We start from the raw sequence: 17,535 nt of genomic DNA, 5'->3' as shown, positions 1-17,535 counted from the left end.
CGCTAAGTACTCTTCAAAATACCAGAATAAGGAGGATGCTGTAGGTTTATGTTTATTAGATTGATCAGTTTTGCTTAACTATGAAATATTTTGGATGCAGTGTATTTTTTGCATAAAGGTATAACAGAATAGCTTAAGTGTTTTGTTTTTTAAGACGTGAGTATTAACTTATACAAAATGCAGCAATTTAAAAAAACAACAACAGTTTTATTGATTATAAAATACACTATAATCAGATTCATATTTCGAACATAAAAAAAGTGGTATCGTGCCATCTCTAGTCCTTACCGGGGCTTAACTAAAAGCCAGTCTGTTATACTGTAGACGTGTTGGTGTGGTTGGGATGACTATGTGTGTGTGCGGAGAAGTGTGTGTAAAAGTGTCCTGACAGCGCACAGATCAAGTGAGACCAATATCCACTTCACCTGTTTATGTCGAGCTGTGTGTGAATGAGTGGGTGTGTGAGCAATCTGCCTGACAGCATTCTCCTCCTCGGACAACAAACTGTTATGACATGTAGCATTGTTTCATTCACTCCCAGAAACACACTTCAGACTCCAGTTGCCCTTGTATCATTGAGTCTCTCCTTCCAGCTTTGTTTGTTGAGCTAACCTGTTGTTTGCTGATTTTGTTGGCATGTTTGTTTGTTTGTTTTTCCCCCTGCCAAATTATACCTTTGCTACCACTGGTATAGCCTATTGACACATGGGATTTTCTTTTTTGGCTGAGAAAATGCCTGTGTTTGCGGATGTTCAAATGTGTCTGTGCTTATTATTGTATAATATTTCCTTTGTTTGAAATGTTTTACATTTCAATTTAAATTCATCAGAGCTGAGCTAGAACAGTAGTAGAGACAGTGAGTTTGGTACACCTTAATGTCAGTGGGCAGCTTTATCAGTGAGGTTTTACTCTTTCTTGGAAAGGAAGCTTGGACTCTTAAATGTCTGACTCTTCTTTTTGCAGATTTAGTGATTGGGTCCCCATCAATGGAGTGGGGGAAAAAGGGCATTTTACTGACCATTAAACATGCTATCAATACTACATTTAAGTTAAACTATTTATGTTAGAATTAATTTATTACAGCAGTAGAATAAAAGCATGTAGGCATCCAGCTCATTGCTCCCTGCAAATACTGCTTCATACAAAAGTTGAAGACTGATGAGTAAATATCTCTCTATAGCCTACAGATGGATGCTGGAATGCTCGGAGAGGTTGAAACAGCAAGTGGCTTCTAGAGCTGGAGATCTCTGCAATCCTTCTTGTCAAGGTTTTCAGCCGTTACTTGTGTTCCTTATATTTGCTTTGCTCTCCCATTGAATGACCCCTTGCCTTCATACCTTGGTGAATGACCTGCCATGTGTGACCTTGTAAGAACCTTTACTTGGAGGTCATTATATCTTGTTCTGGAGTAGTGGGTGACCATCCAATTTACTGGTTATGTCCAGCCAGCTGCAAACTAGTGCTTTTCTCTATGATGTCTTCAAAACTTCCCCAGCCATGTAAGAAAGAACAAACTACACATGGGTAGGGTGTTTTTTGTTTTTGTTTGTTTTGTTTTTATACCTCAGCAGCTGCCTGTCTGCTTTTCCTTTTACAAAATATAAATCTAAACTGTCCCCAAGTACTGGAAAATAAACAAGAAAGTAAAAACAGCAAATCATATTAATTATGGAACAAAAACCCTTCCTGCTGATCAGATTTAATATATTGCTGAAAGTCCTTCCTCAGCCTTTCAGTCTGTGCCTGCTAGTGATCTGTGGTTGAGTAGCTGGTAGCTACATTGCTAATCTGGGATGGCAGCCCAGAGGACTATCTTGAACCTACTACAGAAGCCAGCTACCCACCACTATTGTCTGTGCCTTTGTTTACAGAAAAATATGTCGTTCTAATCCCATGTGTGGTGGGAAGTGGAGTGGGCGGTTTGATTCCATGTGTGAGGGTTTTTATTTGAAAGAAATCCAGTATCCAAACATCAAGCTCTGCAGATTACATTACCGATGTCCTGTACAAAAATGTGTACGAAAGAAGCAGTTGTTAAAGTCCCACGCATTGCTGCATATATACTGGACTGCTGCTGCACTTGGCTTCATCCACCAAGAAAAGACTGTAACAATGAAGAAATGGTCACTAAGAAATTGGTGTTTGTTTAGTGTTACAATCAATGCTCTGTTAATCAGTTAGAGCTTTACAATAAAACTCCAAAATGGTTGTTTTATAGCAATCAATATACTTGACATTTACCTGTTTATTGATCATTGCTTAAACTTGCTGATACATTGCAGGATAGTTGTACAGTGCAGCTGTGATTCCAATAATGGTAATGTATGCATGGATACGGGAGTTGAGTCTTATACTAAACAGAGGTGTAAAAAAAATCACCAGGCCCTTTGCAATACATAAACTATTTACAGTTTATCATTCACGAACATCTTTGTGAATAATTTAGTGGGTACCAAATCTTTATTAGGCTTCATAATTTTTTGCTGCAGCTGTGCATAGACGAGCATTTGTTTATTTATTGTTTATCTCTGCAGTGGTCCTTTGCACTGAGCTTAGATTTGATACTTTTTTTTTTTAATTTAGTGAATCCAATGAAGCCCCCCACCCCACCCCCCCACAAAGCAAACAGAAAATGATTAAATTACAATTTCTCAGTTGAAACCTTGTTTGGATGGATGGATGGAGTGAGTCCTCCACCAGAAGCCTGGGAGCCTGAGGGTCCTGCACAGTATCTTTGCTCATCCTAGGACTGTGCTCTTCTGGAAAAAGATTTTAGAAGTCATGCCTGGGATCTGCTGGAGCCAATTGTGTATTTTGGGGTCACTTCTCCTAGTGCTCCCATTACCGTGACAACCACTCTTGCCTCCACCCTTCTCTACCTTCTTTCTCAGCCCTTGGTACTTATCAACCTTTTATGTGTTCCTTCTTATTCATGTTGCTATAACTAGCTACATCCATTACTACATCCTTTTTCCTCTGCTTGTCCACCACTACTATCCAGTTGGTTAGCCCTCACCACTTGGTCTTTCTGGATCTGTAAGTCCTACAGGGTCTTAGCTTGGTCATTGTCAACCACCCTAGGGGGTGTATTTCATTTTGACCTTGGGACTTCCAGGCCACATTTGGCATTCCAGTATACTACCTTCTGCCAGATACTCTTCCAGTATTGCTTCATCTCCACACTAGGTGGGACTGTTCTCTTATGGTTTCCCTGCCACCGAGAATGCATCTTGGATGGTTCAGTGGAGAACATCTGGGTGATTCTGCTGGCTTCTGTCTGTCTGGTATAGCTCTTCAAGCAGTCAGAAACTGACAAGGAAAGATTCACAGCATTGGCTAAGGTCTCGGATACAGCAGCTGGTTGTATTTTTTATCCCTTTCTTCATCACACCACCTGGTGGGGCTGGTTGTGGCTGTTCAGCAAGCATTACCCCCAATGGAGAAGGAGAATAAAGGAAAGGGAACTGCAGAAAGTTGTAATGTGTGACTTCCTTATCTGCAATTCTGGCAAATCAGCTGATCTCAGTGACATCCCACATTTTGTTCTAAAAATCCAAACATTCATGATGTGCTGTTTAAGCTGATTAAGCTTGCAGACATTTGCACCTTTGCCGAATTACCTAGGTACATAACATCTCCCCTTTTTCATGCTCTGTTTAACTTACTCAGTGTCAGATCCTTTGAGATACTTTGTCAGTTCTGCACAGAATTTTTTAGTGTTTTCCTTGTGTCTGTTTTTTTTATTTTTTTTTATTTATATAGATCGAATGGTGCTGCATACGTGTTATTTAAATTAGGTGCCACTGTTTTACTATACAGCAGTGAATTCTAAAAATTTATTAGACAAAGAACCTATTTTTGGACTTCTGCTTCTTTATGCCACAACAGTGTATTTTAAATCAAGCAGTCAATATGGAATTGAACTGTAATTTTAAAATCATGATATTTTTGCGAATTTTACAAATGAAAAAAAAAAAACATTAAAGCTGATAGATGCCTTGATTGGCATTATTCAGTGCCTATAAACTATGAAACGTGAATATTATGAATTTGCGACTTCTGAAGTTATGGTTTGTCATGATTTATGCCTGAATTAGACTTGAGTGGAAAATTTACATCATAACTTACAATGTAACTGGAAGACCCTCTTAACCCTATGTCGTTCCACATAACCTGACATGCACCTCCTGATAAATGTAACTACATGACCGAAATACATGGAAAGTTGTGGGTTAAAAGGGGTTTCCAGTTATGTCGTAAGTTATGATGCAGCTGCAGAAGCCTAAATCAGGCATCAGCAGCAACGGCCACATTGTTCAACAGTTCTGAAACATAGGGCCATATTGGGTTCCTGTAGAAAAGAATGATAGTGGCTTCTTTAGATAAAGCAAATATTAAAAATAATCATAAAAAAATATCATTCAGTAGCAACACCAGGGATGAAAAATCAAAGAATAAAAAGACAACAACGGCAGCAACAGCACACGAAAGAATAAGTAAGTAAAAGGCAAGACAAAGTGAAAGATTCTCAATAGCATGATAAAACAGATGTTCCACCAAATGACACATTGGACCTGTGACCAACATAACAGGGCTCTTTTACATCAAGCTTTGAATTTCTTAACACGTTTAGTATAAACGACTTGCAGTCTCTCCATCTGTCTCACCATGTCTTAAAAAATTACCCCCATCTGTTTATTCTAAAGTATAAAACACTTGAATACCAATCTGTCCATCTAACTTAAACAATAAAAAAACTACATTCAAGGTCTTAAACACCTAAAATGTTCAAAACTGAACTATGAATTTAATACTTAAAAAGATTTTAAAAAATAATTGAAAAATGTGTACATAATTGTCAATTTTACAATAATCTCATGACCTAAGAATTATGTATAAGCTCGTAACTTGTGCTCAAAAAGAAATAAATTAATAAACAATTCTCTCAGGATTCCAATTCCTTGACAGCTTGTCACACTTAAAAAAAAGTAACCGCTTCATTTTAGTGTTGGGATCACAACAACAGATTGTTTTCCTTCTGCCTCTCAAAAAGCAGGAAAAGCAGCAAACAAGATTTTAATGATTTGACAGTTGACTCATTTAAATGCCACTCATGTCCATTGAAGGCATCTTTTACAGAATGTGTTGAAGAATATGCAGTTGGTGGGTTGAATTTTGTTTAACATCTGTCTTCTCTTGTTTTTCTGCCATTTTAGTTACCATTGGCAGCGATATTTCTTTAATTTTTCACTGAATGTACCATTTCACACTTTAGGCAATCTTGGCAAAGCTTTGTGCAATGAATAATATTTTCCATGAGAAATGGGATTCCCACGTCTTGAAAAGCACAGGTTTTAGGTTTGAGCAGTTGTTTGAGCACATTTGAATAATATAAATTTACTACTTGCCTTCCACCCAAACATAAAATTCTTAAGAAAGTTTTGCTATGTATTCATTCACCAGGTTTACAGAGCAATGATGTAATTTCAGACTTGAAATAAAATGTCCTGTACTGGTTTACTTACTCAAAAGCTTCAGTTTATATATAAGATGAGGGCATTAAAATGCACTTTTACAGTGCTTCTTTCTAATGTCTTTTTGCTGTTCTAACAAGTTCAGACCCAACAAACACCATTTGCTTTTACTCGTGTCTCTTGGACACATCTGCTAAACATGCAGCAAGTTTGTTTTGACACATAGCATATGGCTTTTGTTTTGAGAAGAATTCCTTTTGGGTTCACATTTACATTTGTAGCACTTAACTGACACTTTCATCTGGCAACTATTGAATAAGCATCATTTGCTTACAATAATTATTGCATGCTAAGCACATTGATATAGATCACTGTAAATGGTAGTATGAAGCCCCTTTCATGTGCTCTTAACTTTCCACAGCATTTGAATGTGTCTTCACTTCACTCTGGTCAAATCTGTCAAAGGTTAGAATAACAATATTACAACGGTTAGATCTCCATGATAATGCAACATGTGAAAACTGCATTTAGTCACATTAATTGACAAGTATAAACAAGATCATGATACCCTGACATAAGAAAGACACAACCAAGAACGCATTTCAGCCATCAGCAGACTTTCTAGGAACTGAACAGTCTTTTGGTCATCTTAAAGAATTTAAAGAGTAGCTCTCTGCATCTAAGAGCAGTGAGAATGTGAAAGCATGGTGTGAAAGGAGATAAAAGCTCAGAAAATCTTCTTTTGAGCCATACGTCTCTTGTTATTCCACTATGTCTGTAATAAAGAAGGAACTTCAAACAAGAACGTGACAGTAACATGAGCTGACTGTGGTTCTGGCTCTCAAGCTAGCCTGCACGAAGGCATTATAGGTCACTTGGTGTAGAGTCCAGGCTCACATATACAGCAAATACCACTCATACAGTGACTCACTCCTGTACAGTTTCCTGTACATTTCACTCTGTTGGCATCTTAAACAGCTCGGGCTAAATCATCCTGAAGATCATCTATAAGATAAATTTAGTTAACAGGAGGGTGTGTAGCAACAACGATCAATGCCTCGCAGGCTTTCACTTTCTCCTAATGCTTTAGACCTTGGTAAAATTGAAATTTTCTGGTGAACAATGGATGTTCCTTGTATGTTCAGCACACTTTGAGACACTAGAGAAAAAACAACTTGGCCTTTTTGTTCTTTGTCTTTGTATATATATACACAGCCTTTTAAAGGAATCTATTTTTCAGCTAAGAAATTGTTACTTGCGTCATGACAGCAGGAATAAATTATGCCTTTAACCAGATTTAGATAGTAGCTACTTTTCAGTGCAGTTTCTGAGCAGTTATGCACCATAGTGATAACCACAGTGACTAACATCGTCTAAAAGTTCATCTTTTTGCCAGATTAACCCTCTCGGGCTCAAATTACGTTTTTTGTTGCTAATGCACAACCAAGTCCTGCAGTGGTACTTCTGAGTAAAAAAACCTCGTAAAATATGTATGTGGGGTAATCAGGTTGTTAGTTTTTAACTGTTGCAAATCGGCAACGTCTGCCTTGAGAGGGTTAAGTGTCAGTTTAATGAATTTAAAAATATTACTTCTAATCTGTTGAAAAATCAATGATTAACAACTGGTAAAAACTAAAAGTAAAGTAAAAAACTGAACAGAAATGTAAATTTAAATAACATCAGCGGAACACATAAACCTTGAGGTCTTAAAATCTTCTTTTCTCTCCTAAAACATTTACTAACATGTCCAAATCACTTTTAATCCTGGGTAGACTTACTAAGCCCTTTGAGTAACTTTCATGCTGAGGAGAGCTGTCATTTTATAGCCTTTTAAAGCCTCTGAGCTTTAAACACATGGAATTTCCAAGTAATATAGTCTAATTTTATGAAAGGAAGATACCTAGAGTCAATACACAGAGGAATTTACACTGCTTACATTGTTCCAAGGACAAGCTGTTTATATATAGTTCATTTAATGAACCTGGCTAACTGACTAATATTAAGGCATTGCTTGTAACTTCTGATTGAGAAAAGCCTAAAACCCAAAAGCAAGACAAAAGAAATGCGTAGGTTACTGGTATCTTCCTGGCACGAAGATGTAAGAAAGTGGTCATGCTAAAAGCAAGGCCCAGGTTATGAGCTAAAGTATTACCAATAAAACAGATATTAAGAGAAAGCTGGAAAGGTTTGGATGAATCAGTTGATTGAACTGGATGGATTGTGAACAGTTGTACACAGTGTTATTCTTCTGAAAACATCATGGTGACCTTTCAGAACCTCAGCACCTGTAATTCTGAAATCTCATGTGAACACCGAAATGTTTACAAAAAAAGGTGTGGATCGAAGAGTCAGACTCCTGAAAAGTGTATACCTGCATCTGAGATCTCGAGTGTGGTGTGAATTTGTAGTAGCTATCATACTTGGCTGGTGTTTCTCTTCCTTTCCGTCTTCTTCCCCCCATTCGCCCAGCCTTGTTGTTGCCTCTGTGTCACACTTCTGTCTCTAGTTCCTTTCTTCTGTCTCTTTCTTTCTCTCCGAATCTTTTCATCTCTTTGGTAACTGTAAATATGCTCTCCTATAATCAGATCAAACACCGGACTTATGCCTTCATGACACTGTGGGGCAGATGTCCTAAACAGGGCAAAATAGCGTGTGAGTGCAACCCCCAAATAGCGCTGATATTTGGGGGTTGATTTACAAAAAATGTGCTTTTTTAATAAATAGGTGCAGTCAGTTCATTTCAATATGACATGCCCAATCTGCCAAGAACCATGCAAGTTGATATTCAGCTAAGAGTAACTTACTAACACTACAGGCACAGCTCATTACTTGCTGTGAGAAAAGCATATAATTATAGGTCCATGTTCATGTCCATGTGTACATTAAATGTACGCCTACAGTGGCGGTCTGGCAGAGAGAGTTGTTATGATCAAACAGGCTTCAGTAATTACCAGACGCCAATGTAGGACTGTAAGCTGTACAAAAATATTTTTACATTGTGTTCATGTATTAAGACAACATCTGTTTAAGAGATAAACCAGAACCGGAAATACCCGACTGATAAAAGTTTATTTCTATACTCTGCGACCGGTGGTGTGACCACAATTTTTCTATGTTAGATTTGTTTAGTTTTAAAAAATGGATCTGGAGATTTGATGTGAGAGTCTTCTGTGCATCTGTGATCGATATCTCAGCTATTGTCAAAGTGCATACAGCTGAATTTGTGTAGCTCCACTACTAAAAACAGTCATGAGACACAGCTCACGAGATCGCAGTGTGTGCGCTGTCCATGGTTCTGAAATCTTTTTTTTTTTTATGAAAAATGTAGGTTTAAAGTTTATTAACATAAATGCATTGATCAGAAGAAAAACAAATATTACCTTCAGACTTTCAAACCAAATCAAACAGAAAAAGCGACTTTTTCTCTCAAGCACAGACTTACTGTGCTTTTCACTTTGAACCCCATTGTGAAATTCCTGCCACAGAAGTGTCAGTATGTTGTGTTGCTCCTTTTGACTGGTGGTTCCAGGTCATTTATGGAGCAAATTTACATTTAGGTGGCTTAGAAATTTGTATGTTTTCATCAGATCTTCATCTGGCTTTTCAAACACATTTTTCAACACAAGTTGAACAATTTTTCATTCTTTTAGGATGTGCTCTTAAATCTCTGCAATGCAACCATAATTCCACTATATGAAGTACTTAAAATAATACATGCTTTTTTCAGCATTAGACATATCTGTCCAATAAATTGCATGTTCCAGTTGTTAGTCAGTGTGTTTGTGTACAACATTTAACTATTCTTCCCCCTGTATTTTGTACTTGAGAAAGGAACTCCCAAAAACGCATATGGAAGACGGTTGGTCACAAAAATTGACAAATGAATTCTTTCCTCTTAATCACAGTCGTGTCGCTGTGGTCTCTTTGTAAATAATAACAGTACATTTTTTATGGCAAAAACCACTTAACCCTGGTAAATCTGGCTTTATATCTGCGCTGATGGCACTACTAAGAAGGTATGGTGGTTTCAGACACAACTTTGCATCCCTATTTCCTGGCGAAGGCTTTAACATTTAACAATTAAATAGACGACTTTTTTTTTCTTCGTCAGTCTGAAAATGGAACTGATGTTACAGGATTAAATTAGGTGTAAAGGGAAATAATTGGATTTAAGTGAGTCTCTTGTTTAACAGAGCAAATTGTTATCTTGTTCCTGCACCTATTGTTTGTTTTCCTGGGTCAGCATTCCTTTGAGGAAGGCATCTACACTTTCTCTTTAGACAACGTAGTCTTTGTTAGCGTTAGTGCATTTCTGCATTTCCATAGGTGAAGCCTACACTTTCTTTGGTAAACTAAACAGTAAGTGTGGGTGAAATATGCATAAGGTTATGATTAAAATATAAGGTGGTTTAAAAAAAGGTTGTACTCAACAAAGTCAATCAAGTGTAATTATTTTGACTCGATTTGATGCTTCGGCCAGCTATATTCTCTTTCATATTCAATCCGGATTTTTTTTTTTTAAGTCAAGTAGCAAATATGTAATAAAACCTGAGTTTGCTTAATATATTACAGGGAAGGCAGTCTGTATAAGTAAAGTAAACATACACCAAAAAAGGAAAAGGAGACATAATCACATTGACAGAAAGAAAAATTGCATTTGTGATGTTAAAAAAGCAGAGGGGAAATTTATTTATAGTGTAGGTTCTTGGCATTCTTGGCATTGCCTTTTCTCTTTACTTACTCTTTATTTCTTAACTTAGAAAACTAATGTTGAGATGCCAATAAACAAAGCACTGCTCCAGATAAAAAGGAGAAAAAAATCTATTGTAATGCTCTGTGAGCTACCTGTGACCAAGGGGAGCACACTCTAATTCTTAATGAGTAAAACCTTTTTTAAATACAGTTAAAGGTAAGGTCAAGTTATGTGTGTTATTATGAGTTGGTGGGCTTTGTTCATTTCTAATGCAAAATGTGATACTGAATAATAATCTTGTTTCACGACAGAGCTGCCTGAGGTACACAAAAAATATAAATAATCCTGATTAATAAAGAAGTAGGCGAATTAGACAAAGGGAAACAAATCGAAAGAGACAGCGCATTGAAGTTTTGCTTGTCTTCCTGCATTACACTGAAAAGTAGACCTACAGAGGAAGAGCGTCACATAGAGACTTGTCAGTCTTGGCTGAAGCAGCTTAGGGACGCAGCCTTGTCCATCATCCTTCTTGCTGACAGACATGGACAAAGGCACATACGACCAAAGACCTGACAGATGCAGAACATAGTGTCTTTCTATCTCCTTACATATATGACAGTCTATGTTTTTTATGCATGTTCAGAATTTCCAATCAGGTGAGCAAAATCTTATATTTTTTCATGCATTTAATTTCAAGGGTAAACCGTCAATACACAGTACTCTAGTTTCTTGATTGAAACCACATGCTGCTTTAAATTCACCATTTTCACTTTTTATTGAATCAATGCTGATTTTTGGCATGAGGACTTTAGAAACTTGACGATTAGCATTTTGATGACTATACAGAGATTGCAGACTGTATGGTGTGTGTAATAGTGTGTGGTTCAGTTAATGAACAAGTTATGAAAAAGGTATGTGAAAAACAATCCACTAATATTTCCACATAAAACCTACTTCTGAGTGGTGATTTTTGCCTCTCTCCCCTCTCCAATAATTTGAATGACCCTGTTGCACATGTGAACACACTGTTTCATGCCAAAGGTCATTTCATTAAAATGCAGAAATATGTATTGAATTCTCCTGCGTGACAGCTACCAAGAACATCTTTGTCATACAAAATATACTTTGAAGCTTAAAATGATAATACAAACAACAGAGTAGTGCATAACCAACTGCATCAGTCATCAGTAGGTGTGTTATTAAAGTAGATAACTAAAATTTATTGAGAAACTATAGGATTAAAAAATTGCAGCAGTTGTTAAAGTATTATTGTTTGTGTCAGAAATATAGATTTCTGACATAAGATCCATTTGTAATACTGGAAAATATAGAAATATGATAATAGACAGTTACACAGAGCATACGCAGAGTAACACTATTACTGCAACTAGGTGCCTTGTGATAAATACAAATTAAATAATCGCTCTCTTTCAACCACTTTAATATCCATCCACCCATGTTCTGCCCTTTGTCTGGGTCCAGATTGGAAGGGACTTCCCTATCTCCAGCCAACTCCTTCAGCTCCTCCAGGGGATCACTGATGCACTGCTAAGCCAGCCGAGAGATGTAATCTGCCCTGGGATGTCCTCTCGGTAGGACATGCTCAAAACTCCTCACCTAGGAGACATCCATGTCAAATGCCTAAACCACCTCAGCTGGCTCCTCGCAGAGGAGCAGACATCAGGATGTCTGCCTTTATCAGTGACCCTATTTTATCTGGTACTACCCAGGGCTGAGGACCATTGGTGAGAGTTGGAATGCAGATTGAGCAGTACATTGAAGCCCTCTAGCATAGCTAATCCATGACCTCTCATATCAAGAAAATGGCACAGAGACATGAGAGTCGTAAAAAAGGAAACACCACAATGGTGACATGGTTCTCACTCTGATCTGTACTTGAAACCAAAGTAATTTAAACACTCGAGCAAAAGGCTTTTTTTCTCCCTTTTGACATAACTGTTACACTGTTTGGTTGTTTATGTGTATGAATTGTAGGTACTGCAAGATTTTGCATGGTTTTATACTATGAATATGCAATTTATGTTCCTGTAGAGCATTTAAGAAGGTGCTTTATTTGATATTATATCATGAGATCTGTTACATTACAATATGTTGAATTACAAGACGACTGAGGTTTGTGCTCTCACATGAGACTGTTATTTTATTTTATTGCATTGCATTCGCTTCACTATTTTAGCATTTTGTTTTATTTTATTGCCTGTGGAGTGGTGGGGGAATTTTGTTTTTAAATTCATTTTTTCACCTAAATGTTTTATTTATGATTTGTCTTTGCAAAACCTTGTCCTTTAAAAATCACTCCAATGATTTTTGTTTTTCTCAGTGAATGTTCAAATGTACATTTCTACTCCCTCATATTCCATTCCTGTCATTCTGTCTTTCACAGAATATCCTAACTCTTTCGCCAAACTTGCTTTGCTTTACATGCGTTTGCTGCCACTGTATGTGTAGTAACTTTACTTTGAAGTGGCTTGAACTGTGTGGTTGTTGAAGATGGGAGATGGCGAGAGAAAGAAGTGAGTGAGAAAGGGAGATAGAAGAGATTGAAGAAAGGAAAGGAGTGGAGACAGAACCAGAAAATGCAGAATGATGGCACAGTTTTTCCTCCCACATTCAGCTGCTGAATTATAAAATAGAAGTTTTCATTTTATACTGCACTACAGCAAACTCATAAATAAATATTCTCTGTATTTTATTTGCATAGACAATGAACAAAGTACACTTCCTTTATTGCAAAATGCAACTTTTGCTCTTCCTTTCTCCTTCATGTTTCCTGATTGCAGCAAAATATAAAATGATGAGCGGGGAATGTTTTCACTTTTCAAAATACACCAAGAAAAAAAATACTTTAGAGTGAAAAAGAAAAAGTAGGTTTTCAGGTTGTTACAAGAGGTTCACAATTTTGTGCCAAACACAACCAAACACAAAAAAAACAGCTTGATTAGATTATTACTGACATACGCAGGTGTTTTTATACATACACACTCACAAGAATATCATGTACAGAGAGCTTATCAAGGGAAGGGTATGGCATGTTTGCAGACAGTTTTGGCAAGACATAAAGCAAGAGAAACACAAGAAAGTAATAATGAGAAAGAAATAAAAAGTGGAATTTTTTTGCCTCCTACTTCTGTGTTGAGGAAAACTTTTTTTTACTTCAGAGTGTGTCTTTGTCAGTGTTGTTTGTGTATGTGTGTTAATAAGAAGAGGTGTAAACACGATAGTGTGCATGTGTATGCATGCTTATAAAGTGTATTAATAAACTGAGGGAGGGTCTCGTCAAGGTGATAAATAGAACAGAGCACACCGGGACAGATTAGAGAGAGAGTGTGAACAAAAAAAGAAAATAAAGAGATTAACTATAGGATGCCTTGAGAATGAAGGATTGAGGAGGGGCAGAGGGAGGGATCAAGCAATGTATACTGGGAAGGAAGGGAAAGAAATCACTGAGGAATGGATGAAAGGGTGAACAGAAGCTTTATAGGAGGAGGTGAAGAAAAAGAAATGAGACTGAGAGATGAAAGAGTGGACCTGGCTGGAAAAAAATAAAGGAACTGGGGAATGATGGTGATGAAGGAATAGATATTAGAACATCTACAAGGGAACAATGGAGTAACAGGACGAGGATGGGGATGGCAGGTGATGAGGACATTATCTAGATCAGCGGTTTCCAACCTTTTTTGCGCCACGGAATGGTTTATGCCCGACAATATTTTCACGGACCGGCCTTTAAGGTGTCGCGGATAAATACAACAAAATAAAACTAATACCGGTACCGGAAAAAAGAAGATTTATTCATAACACACCTGAAAAGACCAAGGAAAACCGAGTAAACGATAAAAACGATAACAAAATAATGCTGAAAACCGATAAAAACCCTGAAAACTATACATTTCACACCTTAGCCTCAACTCTCGCGGCCCGGTACCAAACGACTCACGGACTGGTACCGGTCCGAGGCCCGGCAGTTGGAAACCGCTGATCTAGATTAAAGAGAAACCTGGATTTAAAACAATATGCCAGTGCTATACTGAAAGAAGGTTAACATAAGGAAAACAAGCCTGGAAGAAAAGAAAAGCGTTGGGATGAGTGGAGAAAGGTGACAAAAAAAGTGTCAGAAAGAGAAAGAAAAGTGGTGAAGCATACTGATGAGAGGAAACGGGAGTGAAGACGGAAAATGGAAACAAAATTCCTAATCATGTCCCTGAATAATTACTAATTCATTGTAGCCTTTCTCATAAGCAGAACTGCATTCTCTGAATTAGCCATAATCTCCACCGCAAAACACATCTGATTCAGCCTGCTTGCAGCAATTATTCAGTAAAACTCTTAACTTTCTTAAGAGCCTTTGCTGTCACTCCTTTGTCTTCTCCCACCAAAACATACCGTGGGAGTCGGGACCATGCTGCGTGAATCAATTTTAAAAGGCGTTCTATACAAAGAGAGTATGGCACGCATCAGAGATTAAAGAAAATCAGTGAGAAAATCGGGGCAGGGAAATTCCAAGCGATGCAAATTGAATTTTTAAGCAAATTGTACCTTAACTGTCACTGTAACAACTCAGCTTTCTTTTCTCTTCGGTTTATGATGTGCTTGTGTGAACTTTAGATTAACCTTGCTTTCTCTTTTTTTCTTACTTTGTCTCGTTCTCCATTCTTCTCTGCAGGGTGTGGTTCCAGTCAGGTATCAACTTCCTGGCTGTGAAACCCAGCAACCTTGTCGCATGGGAGATCAAACAGGAAATGGCACCGGGAAGCAGTTCGTTGGCAGTTATGTGCCAGAGAAAGGCCTCCTCCACAGCAGAGAGGTAGGAGTCAAACTCTCATATCTATTCTTTTTTAACTGCTACCTCTGCCATGCAGCAGCTATTTAACGTATCCCTTTTATAATGAGTAGTTGTGGGTGAGTAGCTGTTGGAAATGGTCTTTGATCTTTGTGCTTCAGGGCCATAAGAATGATAGTGCCACACATTTCTTATTAAAGCAGTCTTAGTTGTCTTTACAGTGACAGTAAAAGTGTCAGTTAATTTAAGAAAATAAATTATTACAAGATCATTTTTTTGACAATAACAATAACCATAAATTGTGTACTCATACATTAGCTTTGAGTTTAAAAGGTATAGATGGCTCTTTTAGATTCTTACTGTTTTTTTATTGAACACAACAATCTGTAAGCCATCTTTGAATCAGAAATTTAAGAAATCAGAAATTAAACATAGTGTAATTGTGTTGCCTGTAAAGAAGTTTTGTCTTATTGCCTATGGACTTATTGGTGATATGTGTGTATCACAGAATAAATACATACATGCATGTAGTACACAAAGGCTGGCAAGTGTCGACATCAGTGACTCACAACTCATGCTAAATTTGCCATGCATGTGTGAGTGTTTAGTTGGTGTCATCAGGGTAAAACCAGCAACGACATAGTAAGTACAGTCTCTTTTTTTGTTTGTTTTTGTCACTAATGTAGCAGTCAATTAATACTTAACCTCAGTGCATGCTTACACTGACTTTGTTGTTGTATGGCGTTGATGGAGAAAGCAAATATAATCACTGTGGGTGAGATCTAAAACCCCAATATCCCAAAAAACGTCTCACTTAAAAAGACAGCAGAAGTTAATTGGATGGAACAGAAAATGTATTTGTGTTTAATTCGCATATTGTTACAGCTCAAAGCAAGCTCCAGGAATCAGTAATACAATTTTATTCCAAATCAACAAATCCCCAGTTTAAACTAAATGGATATTATAAGAGTGGTCGTTTTACAAAGAAGAGTAGCTGGCTCATTACAGTTCATACTCAGTCACTTTCACACTATCAACAGCGAAGCAAGTCATTCAGTGTGCTGTTGAATTGTTGAGTAATGTATTCTTGTGCATATTTTCAAAGGGATTGATCGCATTTTGGAAACACTATAGTTATATGAGTGTCAAATATAAAATACACTGCACGAAAGAGCCTTTTATAGTTATAATCTATACTGATGCAACCATATACTAGTTTGATTAATCAACTTTAAATACTTCTTTCCTCTTATTCTCTTGTTGCTTTAAAGCAGTGCTGATGAATGACTTTCCATCTTCAAATCATTATTACATGGCCCCAGCTCAATTTGCACCACTTAGCTAGCTGTTAGCCACACCTTAACTCAACTGACAGACAGCTTCAGCACCGAGGAATGAGCCAAAGTGAGCATTAAAAGATGTATAAGTGATGACGCATCAGCTTTGAGCTTTCAAATTAAGAGTGTCAGAGTTAAAAGTGTGTGTTTTGTTTTTTTTTAATCAGATATTTGCCTTTGAAGTGTATAGTACAGAAAGTATCTACCATGGGCAATCATACTTCCAACTGACAGGCACTTTAAGACATTTACTAGGAAACACACTTCACTGCTGTGAAGTTATTTACCAGGGGTTTACATTTACCAATACCATTTCCTCAAATAATGTGTCTATGATTTCTAATCCGCACCAGTTTCCTCAGTGGTTGCTGCTGAGATGTTGCACCTGACTAACATCCCTCGTGTCTTCAATCCCAGTGTTAGAATTTTAAATATGGAAAGTATTCTTTGGAGTTGTTGCATGGTATCATATCAAAACTGAGGGGTAGAGGACCCCTAGGATTTACACATAAAACAAACGAGAGCTCTAATGCATCATGTTGTGAAGTTTTTTTGCTTAATCTAAGCAGCTTTTATTTATTTATTTTTTGTTTGAGCCCAGCATGGATTGTTACCACTGGCTGGCAGCTAGCTATGCTATTATCACTAGCATCTTCTGAAAAAACCTCCTGGCAATCTGGGATGAGAATACTGTGTTTCATAATGGGCTTAAACTCATTTGTATTTATATCATGTCGAGTAAAGTTGGATGGAGTTCTGGTGTGTATTCCAGAAATCTAATAAAAAGCCAGATGAAGCTGCTTACTGTGAATAATAAAATCATCACTGACTGGTTTTCACACAGTGGTTAAGCTAGTTGTTAGCTGTTCTTTTATTGTAATGTTATATATTATAGAGACTCTCTGACAGAGCGGAGCTGATATTAAAGCACACGTGTCATTTGATATTTTTTTAGCTTATGAGATCTGAAATCTCTGTTATTGCATAGTGCCTGTTCTATGTGTAGCCAGGGCTCAACTGAGTTTTAACCATCCTGAAATGTATTGTAGCCTGTTGGCTAAGAAGTAGTGGTGAGAGTTAAGCACATCTAGTCCTCCTCTATCCTCGGTGCTCTGTAGAATTTCTAAGCTTATATACAGGGTTTTCTTTCCAAGGGAATTCAGAGATTGAAGAATCCAGAGATCTAAACCAGTCAGGTAATGGTTTACTCTGGATCACTGAGAACAAATA

General features: G+C 37.3%; 1 protein-coding gene across 2 annotated transcripts in view; it reads left to right on the top strand.

The window, feature by feature from the left end:
- The window catches only part of LOC102214996 (transmembrane protein 132C), a 281,137-nt gene that overhangs the window by 120,103 nt on the left and 143,499 nt on the right, over window positions 1-17,535 (top strand). For both annotated transcript variants that reach the window (XM_013912144.1, XM_013912145.1), the window contains one exon: window positions 14,852-14,992. In XM_013912144.1, the coding sequence (XP_013767598.1) occupies window positions 14,852-14,992 (141 nt within the window). The remainder of the gene's footprint in view (window positions 1-14,851; window positions 14,993-17,535) is intronic.

Source organism: Pundamilia nyererei, unplaced genomic scaffold (assembly GCF_000239375.1).
Source record: "Pundamilia nyererei isolate P.nyererei 1_Seehausen unplaced genomic scaffold, PunNye1.0 scaffold00082, whole genome shotgun sequence".
Taxonomy (NCBI): Eukaryota; Metazoa; Chordata; class Actinopteri; order Cichliformes; family Cichlidae; genus Pundamilia; species Pundamilia nyererei.
This window is presented reverse-complemented; position numbering and strand designations above follow the sequence as displayed.